The following is a 21,302-nucleotide window of genomic DNA, read 5'->3' as shown; positions in this document are numbered from 1 at the left end:
AGAATGAAATTCTGGAGAAGTAACAGTGGTTTAAAGATACTTGCATTAATGCACAGGGAAACATATCAACCAAGTTAGATATTAAGAGACCCGTATACAACATGCAAGCAAGGGCAGAAAACGGAGGATGAACCTCAAAGTATGAAGGAATGAGAGTTTAGCTGAAGCTAGTGATTACTAAGCACTAAGGAGTACTAAGATCAACAAAAATGACTTTTTAAAGCTATGTTGGGGATAAGAAGAAGTTCAAAGGGAAATCACCTCTGTGTGGGGTAGATGGGATAATGTAGAGAAAAAATGCCTATTTTGCTTCTGATTTCTCTTAAAGTTAATTACTTTTACATTAGGAAGGAGGGAACCTTCTAAAAATATTAATAGGGATTTGAAATCCAAATTTCAAATATAGTAAGAGAGTATCTAAGGGCAGCTAGGTGGCATAGTAGATAAAGCCCCAGGTCTAGAGTTAGGATGACTCATCTTCCTGAATTCAAATCTGCCCTCAGACACTTACTAGCTGTGTGACCCTGGGCAAGTCACTTAACCCCTATTTGCCTCAGTTTCTTCATCTGCAAAATGAACTGGAGGAGGAAATGGCAAACAACTCCAGTATTTTTCCAAGAAAACCCCCAAATGGGGTCACAACAGAATATTTAGCCCCCCCCCCCCAGTGAGTTCAAAGTAGATTTAGATAAGCTATATCCTAGGGAAGTTTGTTTTTGTTTTTGGTTTTTTTTTTTTAGTGAGGCAATTGGGGTTAAGTGACTCGCCCAGGGTCACACAGTTAGTAAGTGTTAAGTGTCTGAGGCCGGATTTGAACTCAGGTACTCCTGACTCCAGGGCCCGGTGCTCTATCCACTGCGCCACCTAGCTGCCCCCTAGGGAAGTTTTAAATGTCATACCTGGGCTATTCGTAAAATCATAGAGAACAATGATAAAGAACAAGAGATGGACAAATATTATCCTTTTTTTTTTTTTGGCGGGACAATGAAGGTTAAGTGACTTGCCCAGGGTCACACAGCTAGTAAGTGTCGAGTGTCTAAGGCCGCATTTTCACTCAGGTCCTCCTGAATCCAGGGCCGGTGTTTGATCCACTGCGCCATCTAGCTGTCCCTCCATTAATTTTTTTTTTTAAATAAAAGAGAAAGTAGATTTTGGAAACTATGGGCTGGTGAGCTTGACTGATTCCTGACAAAATTCAAAAATGCCTTTGTAAAGAAACAGTTTATGAGCATTTGCAGTAAGTTGCAGAAAGTTTAATTTGCTGATTCTTGAGAACCAGTATGACTTCATCAGGACTAATTTCACTTCCACTTTTATGGGGTGACTAGGAGATCAGGAAAATGCCATAGATATGGTATGCATAGACTTCATCAAGGTATATTCCAATGTCTCTCAAGAAATCTTTGTGGAAAATATGGAGAGAGTATAAATAGCCATAGAATAATAAATTAGTGTAGTATAAAACCAGCTTCAGCTAACTGAATGACTAGACCAAAAAAAAAAAAAAAGGAAATGAATGGGCTGATGTCATCCTGGATGGCAATCAATGATGCAATGCCATAGTGCACTGTCCTAGGTCTGGGTATGTTCAACATTTTTATCAATTACTTGGATGAAGAAGTAGATGGAATGTTTATCAGATCTGCAGATTCTATCCAATTCAACAAACCTATTAAATACTTGCTATATTTAAGGCACTGTGTTTCGTAATGTGGACACAAGTCAAAAATAACTTAATCTCTGCACTTAGGAAGCTTATATTTTACGGAGAGAAGGGACAGAAGATATAGAACTAGGATGGAAAGTTAATAGTGGAAAGTGATCCAAATGAAAAGTGTCATAATACACCAAAAACTTTACTGGCTGGAATGGTAGGCTAGATTTAATAAAATAAAATTTATAATGGGAAAAATGTAAAGTCATAGGATTATAGGTCATTCCCTAGAACTGTAAGGGAACTTGTCCAATTCCTTAATTTTAGGTCAGTTGGAGAGGCTGGGATTTGAACCAAGGTATACTGACTTGATACTGGAGCTGTTAGGCGGTGCAATGGAGAGAGTATTGGGCTTAGAGTCAGGAAGATAAGTTAAAATCCAGCCTCAGAAATGTCCTAACTGTGTGACCTTGGGCAAGTCATTTAAGCTCTGTTTGCCACTGGAGAAGGAAATGGCAAAACACTCCAGTATCTCTGCCAAGAAAACTTCATGGACAGAAGTCCATAGGGTCATGAAGATTAAGACATGACTGAAATGATTGAATAACAGCAATAACACCAACATACTGACTCTAAATCAAGCATCCTCCTTATGCCTCTGGTATACACCCTTCCTTTCTCTTCTAACAGTGGCACCAACCTGATGCAAGCCCTCAAACATGGACTATTGTAATAGCTTTCTTATTTGTGTTCCTGCCTCAAGTCTCTCCCCATTTCAGTCCATCTTCCACTCAGCCATCAAAAGGATCTTTTTAAAGTACAGGCCTGACCACATCATCCACCTATTCAATAAACTCTGTTGGCTCCCTATTTCCTCTAGGATCAAATATAACATTTTCTATTTGGCTTTTAAAGCTCTTCATTACCAGACCCCTTCCTACCTTTCCAGTTTTTGTTTTTGTTTTTTGAGAGGCAATCAGGATTAAGTGACTTGCCCAGGCTCATGTAGCTAGTAAGAGCCTGAAGTTGGATTTGAATTCAGTTCTTTCTGACTCCAGGGCCAGTGATCTATATCTACTCCCTCCTTTCTAGTCCTCATATACCTTACTCTCTTCTACATACGCTGTGATCCAGTGACACTGTCCTCCTTGCTGTTCTTTCCACAAGCCCCTCCATCTCTCAACTCTATTGCAGTTTCACTGGCTATCTAGTCTATCTATAATCCTCTTCTTCCTTATGTCTCCTTTATAGCTTTCTTCAACTTTCAGCTAAAATAGCACCTTTAACAAGAAGCCTTTCTCAATATCCCTTAATGCTAATGCTTTGCCTCTGAGATTGCTATTGTTGTTTAGTCATTTCTCTTTGTGTCTGACTCTTGGTGATCCCATTTTCTTGGCAAAGATATTGGAATGGTTTGCCATTTGCTTCTTCATTTCATTTTACATATGAGGAAACTGAGGCAAACAGGGTGAAGTGACTAGGGTCACACAGCTAGTGTCTGAGGGCAGATTTGAACTCAGGAAGATGTCTTTCTGACCCCCAGCTGGGGAATCTATCCACTGTGCCACCCAGCTGCTCAATCTCTGAGATCGTCTCCAATTTATCCTGCGTACAGTATATCTTGTTGGTACACAGTTGTTTGCATGTTGTCTTCCCATTAGACTACAAACTTTTTGAGAAAAGGTGCTCATTCTTATTGTTGTTTTTTGGCCTTTATTTGAATCCCCAGTGCTTAGCGTTGTGGCTGGCATGTAGTATGCTCTTCATAAATTTACTTGACTTGAAGAAAGATTTCTTCTCTATAGAAGGGAACAAAAAAACCTTCCCAACACTTAAAACTGTCAAAAAGTATAATATGCTGCCTCAGTAGAAAGTGAATTTCCTTCTGCTGGAGAACTCTAAGTGTATACAGGATGACCTCTTGTTGGGGATACTGTAGAAAGGATTACCCAGGAATGGGGTGCAGTAGATGATCTGATCAGAGGTCTTTTCCACCTCTGAGATTCTATGGCTATTTTTTTTCTGAAGGAAAGACACACCACAGAACTTGCAGCACTATTGCAAACTGTTTGGTCGCTGTGAAACCACATGTAGATATTGAAAAACCCATCACCATATTATTCAATTGATAGTCACTTACAGGCAAGCTAGAAAGATCAATCAGCAAAAAAAGGGCTTTTGATATCTGCAATAGAGAGGTTCTTATGAACTCCAGAGGAGATATAGAGTGCTTTCATTTGAAAACATACAAAGCTAAGAGTTTTCCTTATTTGAGATATAGACATAGTTATATCTAAAACATACACACAAATTTAAGGCAATAGAATAGCAATTTTAGGTTGGGAGGTTGTTTATTTTTGATGCTCTCCAAGCACAGAGCAAAAAAGTGGTGTTAAATGAGTACTATTTGTTGTCTATTTGTCAGATTATCTATCTATCTATCTATCTATTTATCTATCTATCTATCTATCTATCTATCTATCTATCTATCTATCTATCTATCTATCTATCTATGTCTATATTTCTGACAGACAACACATTTTCTGTTATATATTTATATATAAATTATCTATATAATTTTTAGGTACTATACAATATTTTTATATATGATAAATATAGAAACATTTTGCAATTACATAACCAATAGTGATGATGTCGTCTATGTCAGTTTCTATTTCCTAACATCAAGGAGGATCCACTGGGTATTTGCAAAATCATGGGATCTCCCTATGGTGCTTTAAGTGTGTGTCCCTTTATTTCTTGAATGTTTTTGTAAGAGGAAAGAAGGGCTCTTGAATATGTTGGCTAAAGCAAAGACCTAGGAAGCTTGGAAACTGAGGGAGTGGGATGCATTGGAAAGACTAATGGACTTGGGATCAAGGGGGCAGGGTTTAGATTGAGGCTTTGACCCTTACTGGCTATGGGATCATGGGAAGTCACTTAAATTCTCTGAACCTCAGTATCAATATGACCTCCCTGAAGGCTGGGAATGTTTTTGCTATTCTTTGTACACCCAGAGCTTGGCATGGTGCCGGGCACCTGGTAATTGTTTAATAAATGCTTATTGACTATTTGTGAGAAAAACACTTTGGAAACCTTAACTTGCTATATAAACATAAGCTATTGTTAAAAAAACCCAACAAAACAAAACTGGAGGACCAAATGGTCCATTATCTTATCACAGGACCATAGATTTAGAACCCTTCATTTTACAGATAAGGAAACTGAGACCCAGAAGGTTAAATCACTCGCTCAAAGGCACAAAAGGCACATGGCTAATAAATGTCAAAGGCAGGATTCAAACTCAGGTCTTCTTGATTCCAAGTCTAGTGCTCTATGCACTATACCATGCTGCCTCTTTTTCAAGTTCTCCATGGGAATAATATCTTAGCATCATTTTAAGAAAAGAAGATAAAGAGGAAGTATATTAAATGCAATAAAAAAGTAACAAAATGTTCTTCATTTGGACAGACAGAGAAGGAAGGAAGGAAAGAAAAGAGGAGGGAGAGACAGAAAGAAAGAAAGAGGGAGGGAGGGAAGAAGGAAAGAAAGATGTGAAATAGGTTGTATATTTTTTTAAGTCCATTCAAATCCCAGTTTTGCTACTGACTATATGTGTGACCTCGGAGAAGGCATATTACTTCTTGGTTAATTTCCTTTTATCTATAATGAAGTTAGTATAACATGGCCTTTAATTCACTATGACTTGATGGATTAAAAAAATTAATGTTGGAAGAAATCTTAGATCTAGTCTATCCACCAATTCCATGCAGGAATCCAACCTTTCAGAAGTGAACATAATTATCTTTCAGCAAAAATTAGTTATGGGTCATGAATTGTAAAATGCAGGTAACAATCATTCTGTAATCTGGTTTTGGATGGAAAAATGGAGATAATAATAATCTTGGATTCTGATTCTCTATTTCAATAATTTGTGACCTCACGGTTCTCAGGCTGACATAGTCCTGTTCTTGCCCAAGATGACCCACGATGTTACCACTTCTCTGAACATCAGTAGAATGAAGTCTCCAGGGACAGCTAGGTGGCACAGGGGATAGAGCACCGGCCCTGGAGTCAGGAGTACCTGAGTTCAAATCCGGCCTCAAACACTTAACACTTACTAGCTGTGTGACCCTGGGCAAGTCACTTAACCCCAATTGCCTCACTAAAAAAAAAAAACAGTCTCCATTTTACATGTGGCTTGTTTTTCTTTTTAAGTATATAGTAGGTTCGACATATAACTTTCAAAGCTTTCTTGCTTGTTTGGGATTCTTTTTGTCTTTCTTTCTAGTCCCTTCTGTGCACTGAAAAATACTTCAATGATCTACTTTTCTTTTTTTGGGCCACCATATAGCTTCACACTCTCTTGCACCCTCTTCCCCAAATTTGAACAAAGGGAAAAACAAAACCCTTGCATAAAATATACATAGCCTGGCAAGAAATCCCCACATTAGCTGCATCTGAAGATTTGTATCTCAATCTTTTTATTCAGTTCATCACCTCTCTGTCAGGAGGTGGAAACCAAGTTGTCCCCTTGGATCGTTGTTGGTGACTGCCTTGATCAGAGTTCTCAAGCCTTTGAATGCTGTTTTCCTTTACAATATCGTTATTATTGTACATATCCCCCCCGCCCCCCAATTCTGCTCATTTCGCTCTGCTGAATTAGGTTTGTGGGAGTCTTTCACTGTTTCTCTGAAACCATTTCTTTTGTCATTTCTTATGGGTAATAATGGGCAATAATATCCATTACTATAATTTGTTTAGCCATTCTCCAGCTTACGGGCACACCTTTAGTTTTCTGAATGGCTATATTTTTATCACATGAGCCTTTTTCCTTTCTTTGATCACTCTGGGGTATAGGCCTAGTAGTACTATCATTGGTCTAAATGTGTAGTTTAGTGACTTTGTGTGCACAATTCTAAATTCCATTCCTGAGGAGCTGGACCAATTTTCCACCCAAAGTGCACGAGTGAATGTGCCTATTTTGTTTTGTCTTGTTTTATTTTTTAACAGCCCTTCCAACAATTCTCATTTTCTTTTCTTTCGGTAATCTTTGCCAATCTGATGGGTTTAAGGTAGAATCTCAGAGTTGTCTGAATTTGCATTTCATTAATCATTAGTGAATTGGGACAGCTTTTCACAAGGCTGTTGATAGCTTGGATTTCCTCCTTTGAAATATACCCATTCATGTCCTTTGGCCATTTATCTATCAGGGAATGGCTCTTGAGAACAGTACATTCTCTCCCATCCCAGGCATCCTTTCCAACCATGTGGAAAAACTGTGTCTGGCTGAATTGTTTAAAAACAAGTCCCTTTCATTTTTTGTTTTGTTTTGTTTTGTTTTTTTTGTTTTTGTTTTTTGAGGGGCAATGAGGGTTAAGTGACTTGCCCAGGGTCACACAGCTAGTAAGTGTCAAGTGTCTGAGGCCAGATTTGAACTCAGGTCCTCCTGAATCCAGGGCTGGTGCTTTATCTACTGCGCCACCTAGCTGCCCCCAAGTCCCTTTCATTTTGATGTGACTCCCAAGACAGTAAGCACATAACTGAAGCATCTTTTTGATACAACACTGCAAGGTCATCCACATATATAGTATGGGCAAAGTATATACCTGATCATTATGTTTTCTGAATAAGTCAACAACAACAACTACAACAACAATCTACATGCATTCATTAAACACTATGTGCCAATTATCTGTGACAAGTGCTGGGAAAACAAATACAACCAGAAAGATAATTCCTGCCTTCAGTGAGTTTGCATTCTAATAGGGGGAGATAAGACATAAAAGAGGGCTAAAAAGGGGGTGGGGAGGCAAAGGTACCATTATGGTGGCATGTTAGAAAAAGATTGCAGTGTAGACTACGTGGCAGGCCTGGGTGACTTCCTTAAATGGAAGTTCTGGGAGGAGCCATCCAATCAGAGGAAGAGGCTACAGGGGTGGGAACATTTCTGATGTGTGGATTGCAAGGCTAGAATAAGTCTCTAGGATGAAGAGGTTTCTACGGCAAGGGAGAGAAAGTCCTGGTGAAGCCTAGAGAGGAATAAGTGGTTTAATAGTGACATTAAAAGCTATCCGGATCAATGAGAGTCTGTTCCACACCCCCATGGATAAATATTGGATTGATGTGATAAACTTGTGTGCATAGGGTGATAAAAGATCTGAATTAAAGCTCAAATACTGTGCTGTGGTGTTTACTGGTTTACTCTATTTCTGGTGGGGTCTGCCTCTAAAGGCAATTTCTGGTGCTATTAGACTGCTTGATAAGATAGCTGTGGTTGCAAGTGACTAATGACATGGCGGGAACCTTTCTTATGACCAGGAAGTCAACCTCAGATCCAATAGTGAAATTTAATTACAGGTAGTAAGCTCCTCAAAAGCAGGGGATTTCTTTTGCCTCTTTTGTTTTCTCAATGCTTAGCACAGTGCCTGGCACATAGTAGGACTTTAATAAACGTTTACGGATTGACTGATTAAGCTCCATAAGGTGAGGAATAATGTCTCAATTCTCTTTGTGTCTCTATGAAGCACTGGGCAAGTGTTTTCCATATTCCATAATTGAATTCAACCTTTATTAAGTATCTCCTATGCTCAGCAAGTCATTGTTGCATGAGTTAATGATTCTAGATCTGTAGCTATGTAGGTATTTTGAGATATACAATTACGTTATCATATATATAAGCATACATATTTTTTACACACGTTCACAATGTATATCTGACAAATGAAACTCCATGACCTCTTCCTCTTCCATTGTCTTTCCTCTGTTCCAGCAACTATTACATTGATGAGAATAGAAACTATACTCAATTTTTACTATAAAGGTTTAAAAGTAACTTCTTTCTCTCAATTTAACTGATTTGCCCTTCAATAACCTCTTCCTTCAAATTCTCTTTACATTAATGTTTCTAATCAGCCTTTCCAAATGGAATTACAGTTTGGACGTTTCACTTTTTAATACATTCTCCTTTAAGGCTACTGGCCAGGTAATAGACTATCCTTTTATCAGTAATAATCTACATGTGATTATCCACTAGAATTCTAAGACACTTAAATTTTTATCATATCACATTCCAACTTCCTCTAATGCATTATTAGCAAAGAGACTAGACCATTATAAAAGCTAAAAGTCACATTAAAAACTAGAATCAAGAAAGGGTCTAATCACGGGGAGTGCATAATTAAAGTGATATTATTTGTAAATTGGAAGGATGCAAAATGAAAACATGCTGAATTATATATTTATAATCTATTAAGAACAAGATAAATTTTACAGTAGGCCTGAAAGCGGTTTCTCAAAATATTGGATGTTGTGTTGATCCCAAGCTAAATTCCTTGCTTTCTGGAATTTGGCGTAAGCAGATTCCAACATTCATGCTTCATTTTGACTGTAGTTCATTGCATATTCGAAGTCTTTAAAGCTGACATGTCCATCTGAGTCCTGATCTACTTCCCTGAACAAAAGAAAAAAAAGAGATTAAATTTGCTGATTAAAAAACTGCTTTTGGAGCATATGAGGGTATTTTTCTTTCATTTACAAATCTACACAGATATCTAAGGATCAACTGATTTAAAGTATCATCTGGTCAACCCCTCTTATTTTAGAGAAGAGGTCATGATGGAAGGCAGAGGTGACAGAAGATAGAGAAACCATTCCCAAATGTAGTATTTCATCTCCCATCTCTGATAGGCTATGCTGCGTGAATCTATATATTCCCTTATCACTTCTGCTTTATAAACTTGAGCTTCCTTGAAGACTTAACTCATGACCTACCTTCTAAGGAAAGCCTTCCCCATGCTCTTAGCTGTTAGTATTCTCTTCCTCCTTAAATTACATTGTATTTTTTTCCTTGAACATGTAGCATACATACCTCAGCCCACTAGAATGTAAGTTGCCTGAGGGAAGGAGCTATTGTTTTTCATGGTTTTTTTTGTGCCTCTAGTCTCTAGCACGAAGGCTTACAAACATGTAGTAAATTTTCGCTTTATCCTTACAACAACCCCAGGAGGTGGGTGCTCTTATTATCCTCATTTTACAGGTGGGAAAACTGAGGCACAGAGTTCAAAAAAATGAATGCTTGAATTGGACAGTTGAAGCAACTTGTCCAAGGTCACAGAGGAAGTAAGTAATAAGAGGTCCTCTGTTACCAGACCCCAAATTCTTTCTACCATACCACATTGCCTCTTCCTTTGTTTTGGAGTAAAAGCTGCTGCAAGGCAAGGGTTATGTCTCTTTTCTTTGTATCTACAATGCCCACATAACTAGAGCCATTGAATGCTATATAATAAATGTATCTACCTTCCATGTAAGGTATAAAAATCACTGAATTAATTCCAGAAGTTACATATAAAGTCATTCTTACTATTTTATAGCTGTACCTCCTGTTATTTGTTTTTATATGGAATTGCATATATTTTATGATATCTCATTGTAGTAGCAATAGTGGTGGTAGTAGTAGTAGTAGTAGTAGTAGTAGTAGTAGTAGTAGTAGTAGTAGTAGCAGCAGCAGCAGCAGCAGCAGCAGCAGCAGCAGCAGTAGCAGTAGTAGTAGCAGCAGCAGTAATACCAGTAGTAACTGGTTGGCATTTATATAGTGCTTTAAGATTTATGAAGTACCTTATAAATATCTCATTTTGTCCTCAAAACAGGAGGCAGGTGCTACTATTATCCCTATTTTACAGGCAAGGATACAGAGACAGATATAAAATGACTTAACCAGGGTCCCACAACCAGTAAATGTCTGAGGTCGTATTTGAACTCAGGTCCTCCTGAGTTCAGTACCTTACTCAATGTGCCACCTATCCATTTAATGAGAAATAAAGCCTTATGAGTACATGTGACAGTCCTAGGGAAAAAAAAACCCAACAACCAACTTTCTAATACAATTTAATACAGGACAGTGCCTATGTGGAAAACCTTTGTTTCCAAAGCCATCACAATATACAAATATTTGCATAAATTTGGTAAAAACAAAAGAACTTTCCTGATGAATCCAACTATAAAGTCACTTCCTAGAGAAATACTCTCCTTCCTTTCAAGATCCAGCTAAGGGTCACCAATAAGAGGCCTTCCCTTATCTTCTTCCCCCAGGAAGAGGGGACTCTCTCTACCCCCAACTCCCAGTTTCTTTACGCATCTCTGACTTCTCTTATATACTCTCTTTATTTTAGCTTTTCTAATCCCCCTAATAAACTATTGTCCTCTTGTGGTCAGGGGCTGTCTGATCTTCTATCTTTGTGTCTAGCACAGGGCCTTGCATATAAAAGGTGCTGAATGTGGTATTACAGAATCTCAAGAGTTGGAAACGACTCCAAAAGTCATCTGGACTAATTTGTCCCTAAATAGGAATCTGATCTACAAAATCTCTGCCAAGGGAATCATTCAATCTGTGTTTAAAGTCTTCCAGTGAGGCAGTTAATCCCACTTTGGGGCAGTTCAAACGGTTAGGAAGTTTTGTTGAATTGCTGCACCAACCAATTGGCTTAGGGGGTTGTGGGGTGGAGGTGGCTACACCTCCTGTCTGTGTAGGTCCCCTAAGCTCAAAGTCAGGTACTGTGTTGTTTTGATTCTGGAACAAAAACTTGGGCCCTTGTAGGACATCAAAGATAAAAAAGGTGGACAGGCTGCAGAAACAATATAGTGCATCTTCAGTTTAAAAACCACAAACATGTCTTTCAATGACTACTAATGGTGTTCACAGGAATATATCTGAAAGGATGTTTGATGACCAATTGTTAAGTGTCTCTGAATTATTAAAACCTCATGTATCATATATAACACTTATTGTCAAAACATAATATAAAAATGAAAATGAAAAATAGCTTTAAGGTTTGCAAATATCCCATTTTATTTATCATACAGCATTTATTGTATCATACAACATTTTATTTATTACACAACAACCCTCAGAAGTGAGTGCTCTTATTATCCTCATTTCACAGATCAGGAAACAGAAGCATAGAGGTTAAGTAACTTACTCAGGGTCAAATAGCTTTAAAATAAGCATCTTAGGATGGATTTTAACTTAGGTCTTTCTGACTTCAGGTCCAACACTCTATTCCTGTCTGCCTAAGATTAATACCTCAAGAACACCCTTTAATCCAGAGACCGGCCCAAGTTACAGAGGCCATTAATGTTGAATTACCTGTAAAGTAAGATTTTAAAATATCGAGTTCTAAAATAAACTGTCTGAAATATTTCATTCAAAAGTGCCCAAGTCTGTAACGGTCCTAGACAGTGTCATACCAATTTTTCACTGTTTTGAAATACAGAAAATCTTGACTTTTCTGTCCTAGACCAAGGCTCAGTTGCAATGAGTTGGTCCAAAATGACTGGCAAGCTTTGTAGCTTCATGTTACTTATTTGGTGAAATATTTCATGTTATGCATTACTAGAAACAGAACGATAAATCTTTTAGTGACTATTTAGTAATAACTGGTATCACACATTACTGTCTACAGAATACAAATTGCCCCTCTCATTAAATTATACAATTGAAGACTCCCAAGATTGCTGAAATATTCTTTCTTAAGAAGTGGATCGGATAAATGGAACCTTTCCTCTCCTTGACTGGGATATCTGAACTGCACATTTTACTGTGTGGTTTAAATGAACAATCCATAAAAGTGGCATTGAAAATACGCCATTCCTGATAATTCTTGGTTTATTCATTTACTGACATAACAGAATTGTGATGTACTTGCCTGATTTCAAAAATTCACTTTCAGTGATTTTTTGATCATAACATTATGTTATTTATTGCTTACTCTCCTTGTTTTCTTTGCTGGTGTTCTCCATTGCCATAACATTTAGACAATATTAAGCAATATAGCCAAGTAGTTTTACAATGGAGAATAGGATCGAGAGACCATTTTTAATTTACAGGTCAATACCCGTGTTTATCCAAATAATGTACAGAATGGGCTGCACTGTTGAATTTATGGAATTTTGGAATGTAGAAGGGTAAAATAGTTAATGTCTGATGACTTTTTTTCTCATCATATCACAGTGAACAAGGCTGGTAGTCAAGAGGAAAATGAAGCAAAAGGACGAATTTCATAGCTGTAATTTTAAAAGGGAAGATATATTATTACTTTATTTTTACTGCAGAAACGGAATTATTCTGAAGGAATATTCCATTGCACCAACACACAAATCATTCATGTGAGAGGAGAGCAGATGGATCATGTGGGTAAAATTTTGCAGTGATTTGGGGAGAGAAATAAAATACTGTTAGGAAGGCAGGAGGTGGAACATAAAGCTTCATTGTTCTTTTCCACAGGATTCTATGCTGACAAGTGCTTCCTCTAGTTCCAATTGTATTCTCCCCAAAAAAATCTGCTTCCAAAATTTTCAGGACACCATGCTGAGACATCTCGTCAATTGCAGATGTCTCCTATAGAGAATGATAATTACAGAAGAGTTTGATGAAATTTGTCTAGCCAGTTATTGAGTGCCAGATAGGTATAGATGCCTGTATTTGGAATTGTGACGAGATATAGAGAAGCTTTTGCCTTGAGGAGGTAGCTAGAGAGCATAATAGATAGAGTGCTAGGCTTAGAGGCAAGATCTGAATCTGAATTCCATCATAGATACCTATAAGCTCTGTGATCCCAAGTAAGTCACTTTCAGCCTTAGTCTCTTAAAATGGAAAGAAGGAAATAAACATTTATAAAGCACCTTCTATGTGCAAGGCACCATGTTAAATACTCTACAAATATTATCTCATTTGATCTTCACAGTGATCTGGGAGGGGGAGGTGCTATTATTATCATCCCAATTTTACATTTGAAGAAACTGAGGCAAAGTGACTTGCCTATTAGGGTCACAGAGCTAGTAAGTTTCTAAGGCTGGAGTTGAACTCAGGAGTTCCTGAAACCAGGCCTGGCACTCCATCTACTGTGCCAGCTACTTGTCTATAAACTGGGATAATAAGAAAAATTATAACAATAATACCTACCTCTCAGGATTGTTGTGAGGATCAAATGAGATGATATCTATAAAGGACCTAGCACAGAGAGTGGCATATGGTTGGTGCTTAATAAATGCTTACTTCATCCATCCATCCATCCATCCATCCATCCATCCATCCATCCATCCATCCATCCATCCATCCATCCATCCATCTGTTAAGGGCTAAAATTCTAGCTAAACTGTCTAAAATATCTAATGAGTGGTCGCCAATAAATTATAAGCTTTAGCAAGAGTTAGACTTTTAAGCATTTATTAAGGAGAATAAGAATTTGGTAAAGAGAGAGAGAAAGGCCTAGATTCTTATCTATTAAAGGGAGAGCACATTTCTAGCTCCGCTCTCCACCAGAGTCCAGAGGAAAGAGAGCGAGAGTGAGCGCCAGTCTCTTCCTTCCTCCTCCCACTAGTCCGCGTCACTTCCTGATGCCAAAGAAAAGACTCCTGGTCTTGCCCTCAAAGACCTTCGTTTCATGGGCGGAACTCTTCTACAGTAAGTCTCCAGCAGGTGGCGTCATTCCAATCGTTACACATCCATCCATCCAACCCTTAAGTGCTATGTAAATGCTAGCTGTTATAATTACCTAAGTGGACAAGGTGCTACTTGGAGATTAAAATATAAAATCAACACATCATTCTACTCATCAACTAGAGATCATCTACTCTAACCCCTTTCATTTTCTAGAGGAGGAAACCAAAACCCTAAAAGGTGAAATGACCAAAAGGTCCAAGGTCAATGAAATTAGAGGTCAGAGGTCTCCTGATCCTCTGGGGATCCTAGGATACTTTGTACTATACCACAATATTTCTTCATCCCCCCAAAATCATCTGAAGCTAGTACACAAGTTCTGTGGGAATTCAGAGCAAAGGGGGGGGACACTATTTGGATAAGATCATTTTTTTAAAAGATAAAAAGGGGGCTTCTTGGAGATAAACTTTGAGCTAGGTTTTGAAAGATGGAATAGGCAATGAGTTAGTGTTTAGATAGAATTTTACATATGTTAATTTACTTGATCTTCACAACAATCCCAGAAGGTGTGTGCTATTATAGATGGGGAAGCTGAGGCTGAATGTCTTGTTCAGAGTCACACAGTAAGTATCTGAGGCTGAATTTGAACTCAGGTCTTCTCTTCTCCAAGTCTAGTACTCTTATTTGTGCTATCTTACTGTCTAAAATCGCTAATATTTATTTAGTGCTTTATGGTTTGTGAAGAGCTTTACATAAGTTATCACAATTGATCTTCACAACAACCCTATCAGGTAGGTGCTATTATTGTCTCCCCTTTTACAGATGAGAAAACTGAGGCTAGGAGAGGTTAAGTGAGTTGCCCAGGGTCACATTGCTAATAAGTATGTAGGCAGGATTTGAAATCAGGTGTTTCTGATTCCATAAAGTAGGGCACTCTACCCCTTGTATTCCCTAAGAGCCAGTGTGATAGACATGGATTTGCACTATGGAGAGAGGAAGTCATTCCTTAAATGCCTGTGGAATAAATGGCAGAAGGAAACTTTTCTGATGCCTTTCAGTTCTAGAGTCTTCCCTGTGCTAATTATTTTAAATTTATTTAGGAAAACCTAAGAGGCAGCTAGGTGGTACTGTGGTTAGAGCACTGGGCTTGGAATCAGGAAGGCTTATCTTCATGAATTCATATTCAGCCTCAGACACTTTACTAGCTGTGTGACCCTGGGCAAGTCACTTAAGCCTGTTTGCCTCAGTTCCGCATCTGCAAAATGCGCTGGTGAAGGAAATAACAAACCATTCCAGTATCTTTGCCAAGAAAATCCCAAACGGGGTCATGAAGAGTCAGACAAGATCAAAATGATTGCACAGCAGCAGCAGCAGCTGGAAGACTAGGTTTCAGATTCTGCCTCTGATACTTATATTAGCTGTGTGACTATGGGCAAGTCTCTTAATTTTTCTTTGCTTAAGGGTCTTCCTCCATAAAATGGGAATAACACCTAGTGTAACTACCTCACAGGGTTATTATGAGTCCCAAATGAAATGAGATCTATAAAGTGCTTTGCAAAAGCCTGAAACACAATGTAAATGTCAGGTGTTATAATTACCTAAGTGAACAAGGTGCTACTTGGAGATTAAAATGTAAATTGAATATATGACCCCAACCCTTGAGAAATGTATGTAACCCAGTTGAAAGTAGGATTGAGCGGAGCATAAACCCAAGGTAATCTATAAATACTTCAATCAATTTGTCATCTCACTTTTGTAGATATCCCTCAATTGGTATGGATCACAACCCTCCCAAAGGTTCTGGAAGCTTTCAACTAGGTTTTTTTGTTTTATTTGTTTCTTTGATTTTTTTACATTTAGCACCTGGGGAAGGGAAGGGAGGGGGATAAACAGATATATGGAGCTTAAAGTGTGCCAGCTACAGTCCTAAGTGCTTTACAAATATTTCATTTGACCCTCACAACAGTCCTGGGAGGTGAGTGCTATTATCATCATTTCTATTTTACAGATGAGGAAAATGAGGCAAATTGAGGTTAAGTGACTTGCCCAAAGTCACACTGCTATTAAATGTCTGAGGCCATATTTGAACTCAGATCTTCCTGAAGGAAATAGCAAATCACTCCAGTATCTTTCCCAAGAAAACCTCAGATGGGCTCATGAAGAATGAAAATGATTAAACAACAACTTTCTGACTCAAGGTCTAGTGCTCTATCCATTGTGCCATCTACTAATCCTCATTCTTCCTACATGATTGGCTCAGCTCTGTGGAATTCTAAAACCTCAGAATTGGAGAGGATTCCAGTCGCTGTTTAATCTGACCCCTCACTCTACTAGCAGTCCCAAGTGATGACCCGGCCTTTTCTTGAACAACTCAAGTTATAGGGACCTTATTAAACAGCCAATTTCATTCATTCATATATATATATAATATTTTAAATAATAAACATTTTAATTTAAAGTTTTGAGTTTCAAATTTTATCCCTCCTTCCCTCCCTCCCCTGGCCCCTCCTTGAGACAGTAAGCAGATATAGGTTCTACATGTGCAATTATGTAAAACATTACCAAACTAGTAATTTTGTAAAAGAAAACGTGATTAAAACAAAAAAAAAATGAAAGAAAGTAAAGAAATAGTATGCTTCAGTCTGTGTTCAATCAATATCAGTTCTTTTTTTGGAGGTGGATAATATGTTTCCTCATTAGTCCTCTGGGATCATTGTATTGCTAAGAATAGTTAAGTCATTCACAGTTCTTCATCAAACAAAATTGCTGTCACTGTGCACGTGTTCTCCTGGTTCTGCTCACTTCACTATACATCAGTTCTATAAGTCTTTATCATTCTTTCTGAAATCATTCTGCTTGTCATTTCTCATAGCACAATAATATTCCATCACAATCATATACCACAGCTTGTTTAGCTACTCCCCAATTGATGGGCATTCCTTTGATTTCCAATTCTTAGCCACCACAATAATTTCACATATTGACAAATATAATAGTACAGTGTGAACTAAATATAAAAGTTCTTAGGCGATATATAAAAGGAATGATCAGAATATTTCTTAGGAAAGGGAAACATTAAGTGAGTTTTGTGAGATAGTGGTGGCAACTGATGGGAGGCTTTGAATACCTGGTTGAGATTAGATTTGAAAATGTAGGCAACCTAGAACCAATATAAATAACTAAATGAATGTGAACTGCATTTATAATATAGTCTAAGAAGGATTTCCTCCAATGCAGTGATTGATTGGTATTCTATCAACTTCTCTATGTGGAACTCCTATTTCAGAACTTTCATTTTAAAGTGCTTATCAAAGATTATAGAGAGAACTTCAAACAGATCCAGTTCCAATTCATTCAACTATATTCTGACAGTTGTGAAATCTATTAAAATACTAACATTTTCTAATTCATTGTATTAAAAACTACTTATAAAAAGACTTCATCACCGATGCAAACCTGGATATGTGTTCTCTTTTTAGCCTGATTTTACTAAGAAGGAATATGCCCTTTCCCTTTCCAGTTATGTATTGACTTAAATAGTTAAGGGTAAGTGTGAATTGTAGAGACAGTTCTATAACACTGTGTGAATCTTGTATTAAGCCAGGTCACATTGCTTTTCTAACATCATCTGAAATGGCTTCTCTAACATAGTCTGAAGGAAAACACTAATTGATAAAGAAATCACAACAGGTTAATTTTATTGTATAAGTAACAAATATTTCTTGCACGGAAAATTTCCATCCCAAAACAGAAAGGAAAGATGCTAACAAATTATCCTGACCATTGTTATCTCTTGGAAAATATGCTCCATGTAAAATGATTATTTTCAAAGCATGTGGTAATAGTTTCACAGTGCTCAAATTGTTCGGATAACTCAAGACCAAACCCTGGACCTTTTTTTTTTTTTTAACAACACTCGAAAACTAGCAGAAGGGACTATTTTTCCTTTTTTGAAGTTTTCAAATATTTTGACTTATGCTTCAGGTTTCATGTTGTGCCCACACAATTAAAGTGAAACAGGGTTGTGGCAATTTATTGGATGATTTTGATGAAAGTTAAATTTTAATAAAATGATTCAGGTAAGGGTAGTTTGGAAAAACAAAACAACTGAGTTATTTCTAGAGTAGTCCAGTCAGTCCGTGTCAGTCAGTCTGTCTATCATCTTTATCTCTTTATCTCTCTATCATCTATCTCTAACTACCTATCAACTATCAATGAATCATTCATCTATCTCTATTCTATCATCTATCTGCCTATGTGTATAGATATACATAGACATGTGTGTATATATTTACATATATGTGTATATGTGTACACACACATATATATTCTTTGCCTGAATTACTCAGGTTAATTCCTCAACACCATACTGAAGTGACTGGGGTTTTTTTCCAATTAAATTTTTTTCCTCCATCACATGTAAACAAAACTTTTTAAACATTGGTTTTTTGAAAGTGTTGAGTTCTAAATTCTCTCCCTCCTTCCTTCCCCATCCTTGAGAAGGCAAGACATTTGATATAGATTTTACATGTGCCACCATGTAAAACATTTCTATATTAGACATGCTGCAAAAGAAAATTCAGACCAAAAAACTCAAGAATAATAAAGTGAGAAAACTATGTTCCAACCTTCATTCAGACTCCATCAATGTTTTTCTCTGGATGTGGATAGCATTTTTCATAAGTCCTTTGAAATTGTCTTGGATCATCATAGTGCTGAGAATGGCTAAGTCATTCATAGCTGATCTTCATACAATGCTGCTGTTACTATATACACTGTTCTCCTGGTTCTACTTATTTTACTTTGCATCAGCTCATTTAAGTCTTCTCAGGTTTTTCTGAAAGGATCCTGCTCATGATGTCTTATAACACAATAGTATTCCATTACTCGTTCAGCTAGTTCCCAATTGATGTGCATTCCCTTGATTTCTGATTCTTTGCTGCCACAAAAGTAGCTGCTATATTTTTGTACAAATATGTTCTTTTCCTTTTCTTTTGATCTTTTTGAGACACAGACCTAATATTGGTATTGCTGAGTCAAATGGTATGCAGTTTGATAGCTCTTTGGGAATAGGCCCAAATTGCTCTCTAGAATGGTCAAATCATTTTACAACTTCACCAGTAGTGTAGTCAGTGTCCCTATTTTTCTACATGTGCTTTAACATTTGTCATTTTCCCTTTCTGTCATATTAGCCAATCTGAGATGGTACCTCAGAGTTGTTTTAATTTGCATTTCTTTAATAGTGACTTAGAGTATTTTTTCATGTGACTATAGAGATAGCTTTGATTTCTCCTGGAAAATGCCTATTCATATCTTTTGACCATTTATCAGTTGGGGAATGATATATATTCTTATAAATTTAACTCAGTTCTTTATATATTTGAGAAATGAGGTTTTCATCAGAGAAACTTGCTGTAAACCCCCCCCCCCCGCCCCATTTCTTGCTTTCCTTCTAATCTTGGCTGTATTGGTTTTGTTTGTGCAAACCCTTTTTAATTTAATGTAATTAAAATGAACCATTTTACATGCTGTAATACTCTTTTGTTTGGTCATAAATTCTTCCTTTATCCATAAATTTGTTAGGTAAAATATCCTATACTCCCCTATTTTGCTTATGTTATAGTGCTTTATGTTTAAGTCCTGCTCATTTTGACCTTATCCTGGTACATGGTATGAGATATTGGTCTATACCTAGTTTCTGCCAAATTGCTTTCCAGTTGTTCCCCAAATTTTTGTCAAACAGTGATTTCTTATCCCCAAATCTTTGATATTTGGGTTTGTCAGACACTAGATTAATATGGTCATTTACTACTATATATTATGTACCTAATCTACTCCACTGATCCACCACTCTATTTCTCAGCCAGTACCAGACTGTTTTGATGATTACCACTTTGTAGTACAGTTTGAGATCTAGTACTGCTAAACCATTTTCCTTCACATTTTTTTCATTGATTTGCTTGATATTCTTGACCTTTTGTTCTTCCAGATGAATTTTATTACTTTTTCTAGCTCTATAAAACAACCTTTGGTAATTTAATTGGGATGGCACTGCATTAAGTAAATTAATTTAGATAGAATTGCAATTTTTATTATATTGGCTTGGTCTACCCATAAATAATTACTATTTCTCCAATTGTTTAAATCTGACTTTATTTGAGTGAAAAATGTTTATAATTGTGTTCATATAGTTCCTGGGCTTGTCTTGGCAGGTAGACTCCCAAGTATTTTAAATTGTCTGCAGTTATTTTAAATGGAATTTCTTTTTCTATCTCTTCCTGCTGGACTTTGTTGGTAACATAAAGAAATGCTGATGATTTATATGGGTTTATTTTATATACTGCAATTGCAGTGACTCTTAACACCTGGTCACATCCACATCCTGGATGCAGAGGAGCCAACGCTAGAGTTTTTCAGATGGTATGTATGGTTCGCGGTGTGTGTTGATGGATGTATCTAGGTACCTCGCTGACTGTTGCGGTTATTTCCAAACAATAAACCTACTGACATTTTTTTTATTTTGAGACACCGTGACAACCATACAGACACCGTGTTTGATAGCTTCATCTGGAACATGAAGAACAAAAATCTAATGGTGAGGCAGAGGTCTAAAATAGGAAAATTTTTATGAATTGAGGTGGTGAAGGAGGGGAAAAAGGGAGGGCAACTCTCTCTTTCCCCCACTTCCCTCCCCCACAATTTTTTGACTGTCACAGGAAATAATTTAAATTTAAGTTGACACCATCACTGCATTAGAGCCAAAGCTGTTGTACTGACCAAACAGTGAGAGAAAAAAGAATACTTCATGGAAGGAGCCCCTGCCGGTGATGAAATGACCTGCCAATTGAAGATGTAAGGATGACAGTTTTTCCAACAAGCTGCCTTCCTTCTCCTCTGGTTAACCAGCTCTAGTCTAGTCCTTTCTTCTGGTAGTGCTTCCTTCTTTGTTGCTGAGAAACCCCTGCAGGGTTCCACAGTAATCTAGTTGGTAATGCGTATATTAATTTCACTCCTTTAAAGACACCAGTGTTCAGAAAAGCTACTCACATACTCAAGTAAACACAGGAAAGATCTGCAGACAATTTCTATTCCTTTTTAGATGACTATATGACTTAACATTGATGCATGACTTGTAGTGGAAAGTTTATTTTGAGAGATGAAGCCCTCAAGGAGGCATTTAAATTGTCATCAGCATAGCATGTCACATCATAC

At 37.3% G+C, this 21,302-nt stretch overlaps 1 protein-coding gene across 1 annotated transcript in view; it reads right to left on the bottom strand.

Moving 5' to 3' along the window:
• Window positions 1-5,827: 5,827 nt before the first annotated feature.
• EFCAB11 (EF-hand calcium binding domain 11) overlaps window positions 5,828-21,302 on the bottom strand; it is a 159,508-nt gene continuing 144,033 nt past the window's right edge. The window contains exon 6 of the mRNA XM_043988372.1: window positions 5,828-9,107. Coding sequence (XP_043844307.1) covers window positions 9,026-9,107 — 82 coding nt within the window. The 3' untranslated portion in view covers window positions 5,828-9,025. The remainder of the gene's footprint in view (window positions 9,108-21,302) is intronic.

This window comes from Dromiciops gliroides, chromosome 2 (genome assembly GCF_019393635.1).
Source record: "Dromiciops gliroides isolate mDroGli1 chromosome 2, mDroGli1.pri, whole genome shotgun sequence".
Classification (NCBI taxonomy): Eukaryota; Metazoa; Chordata; class Mammalia; order Microbiotheria; family Microbiotheriidae; genus Dromiciops; species Dromiciops gliroides.
The sequence above is the reverse complement of the archived record's forward strand: the minus strand, read 5'-3'. Positions and strand labels throughout refer to the sequence as shown.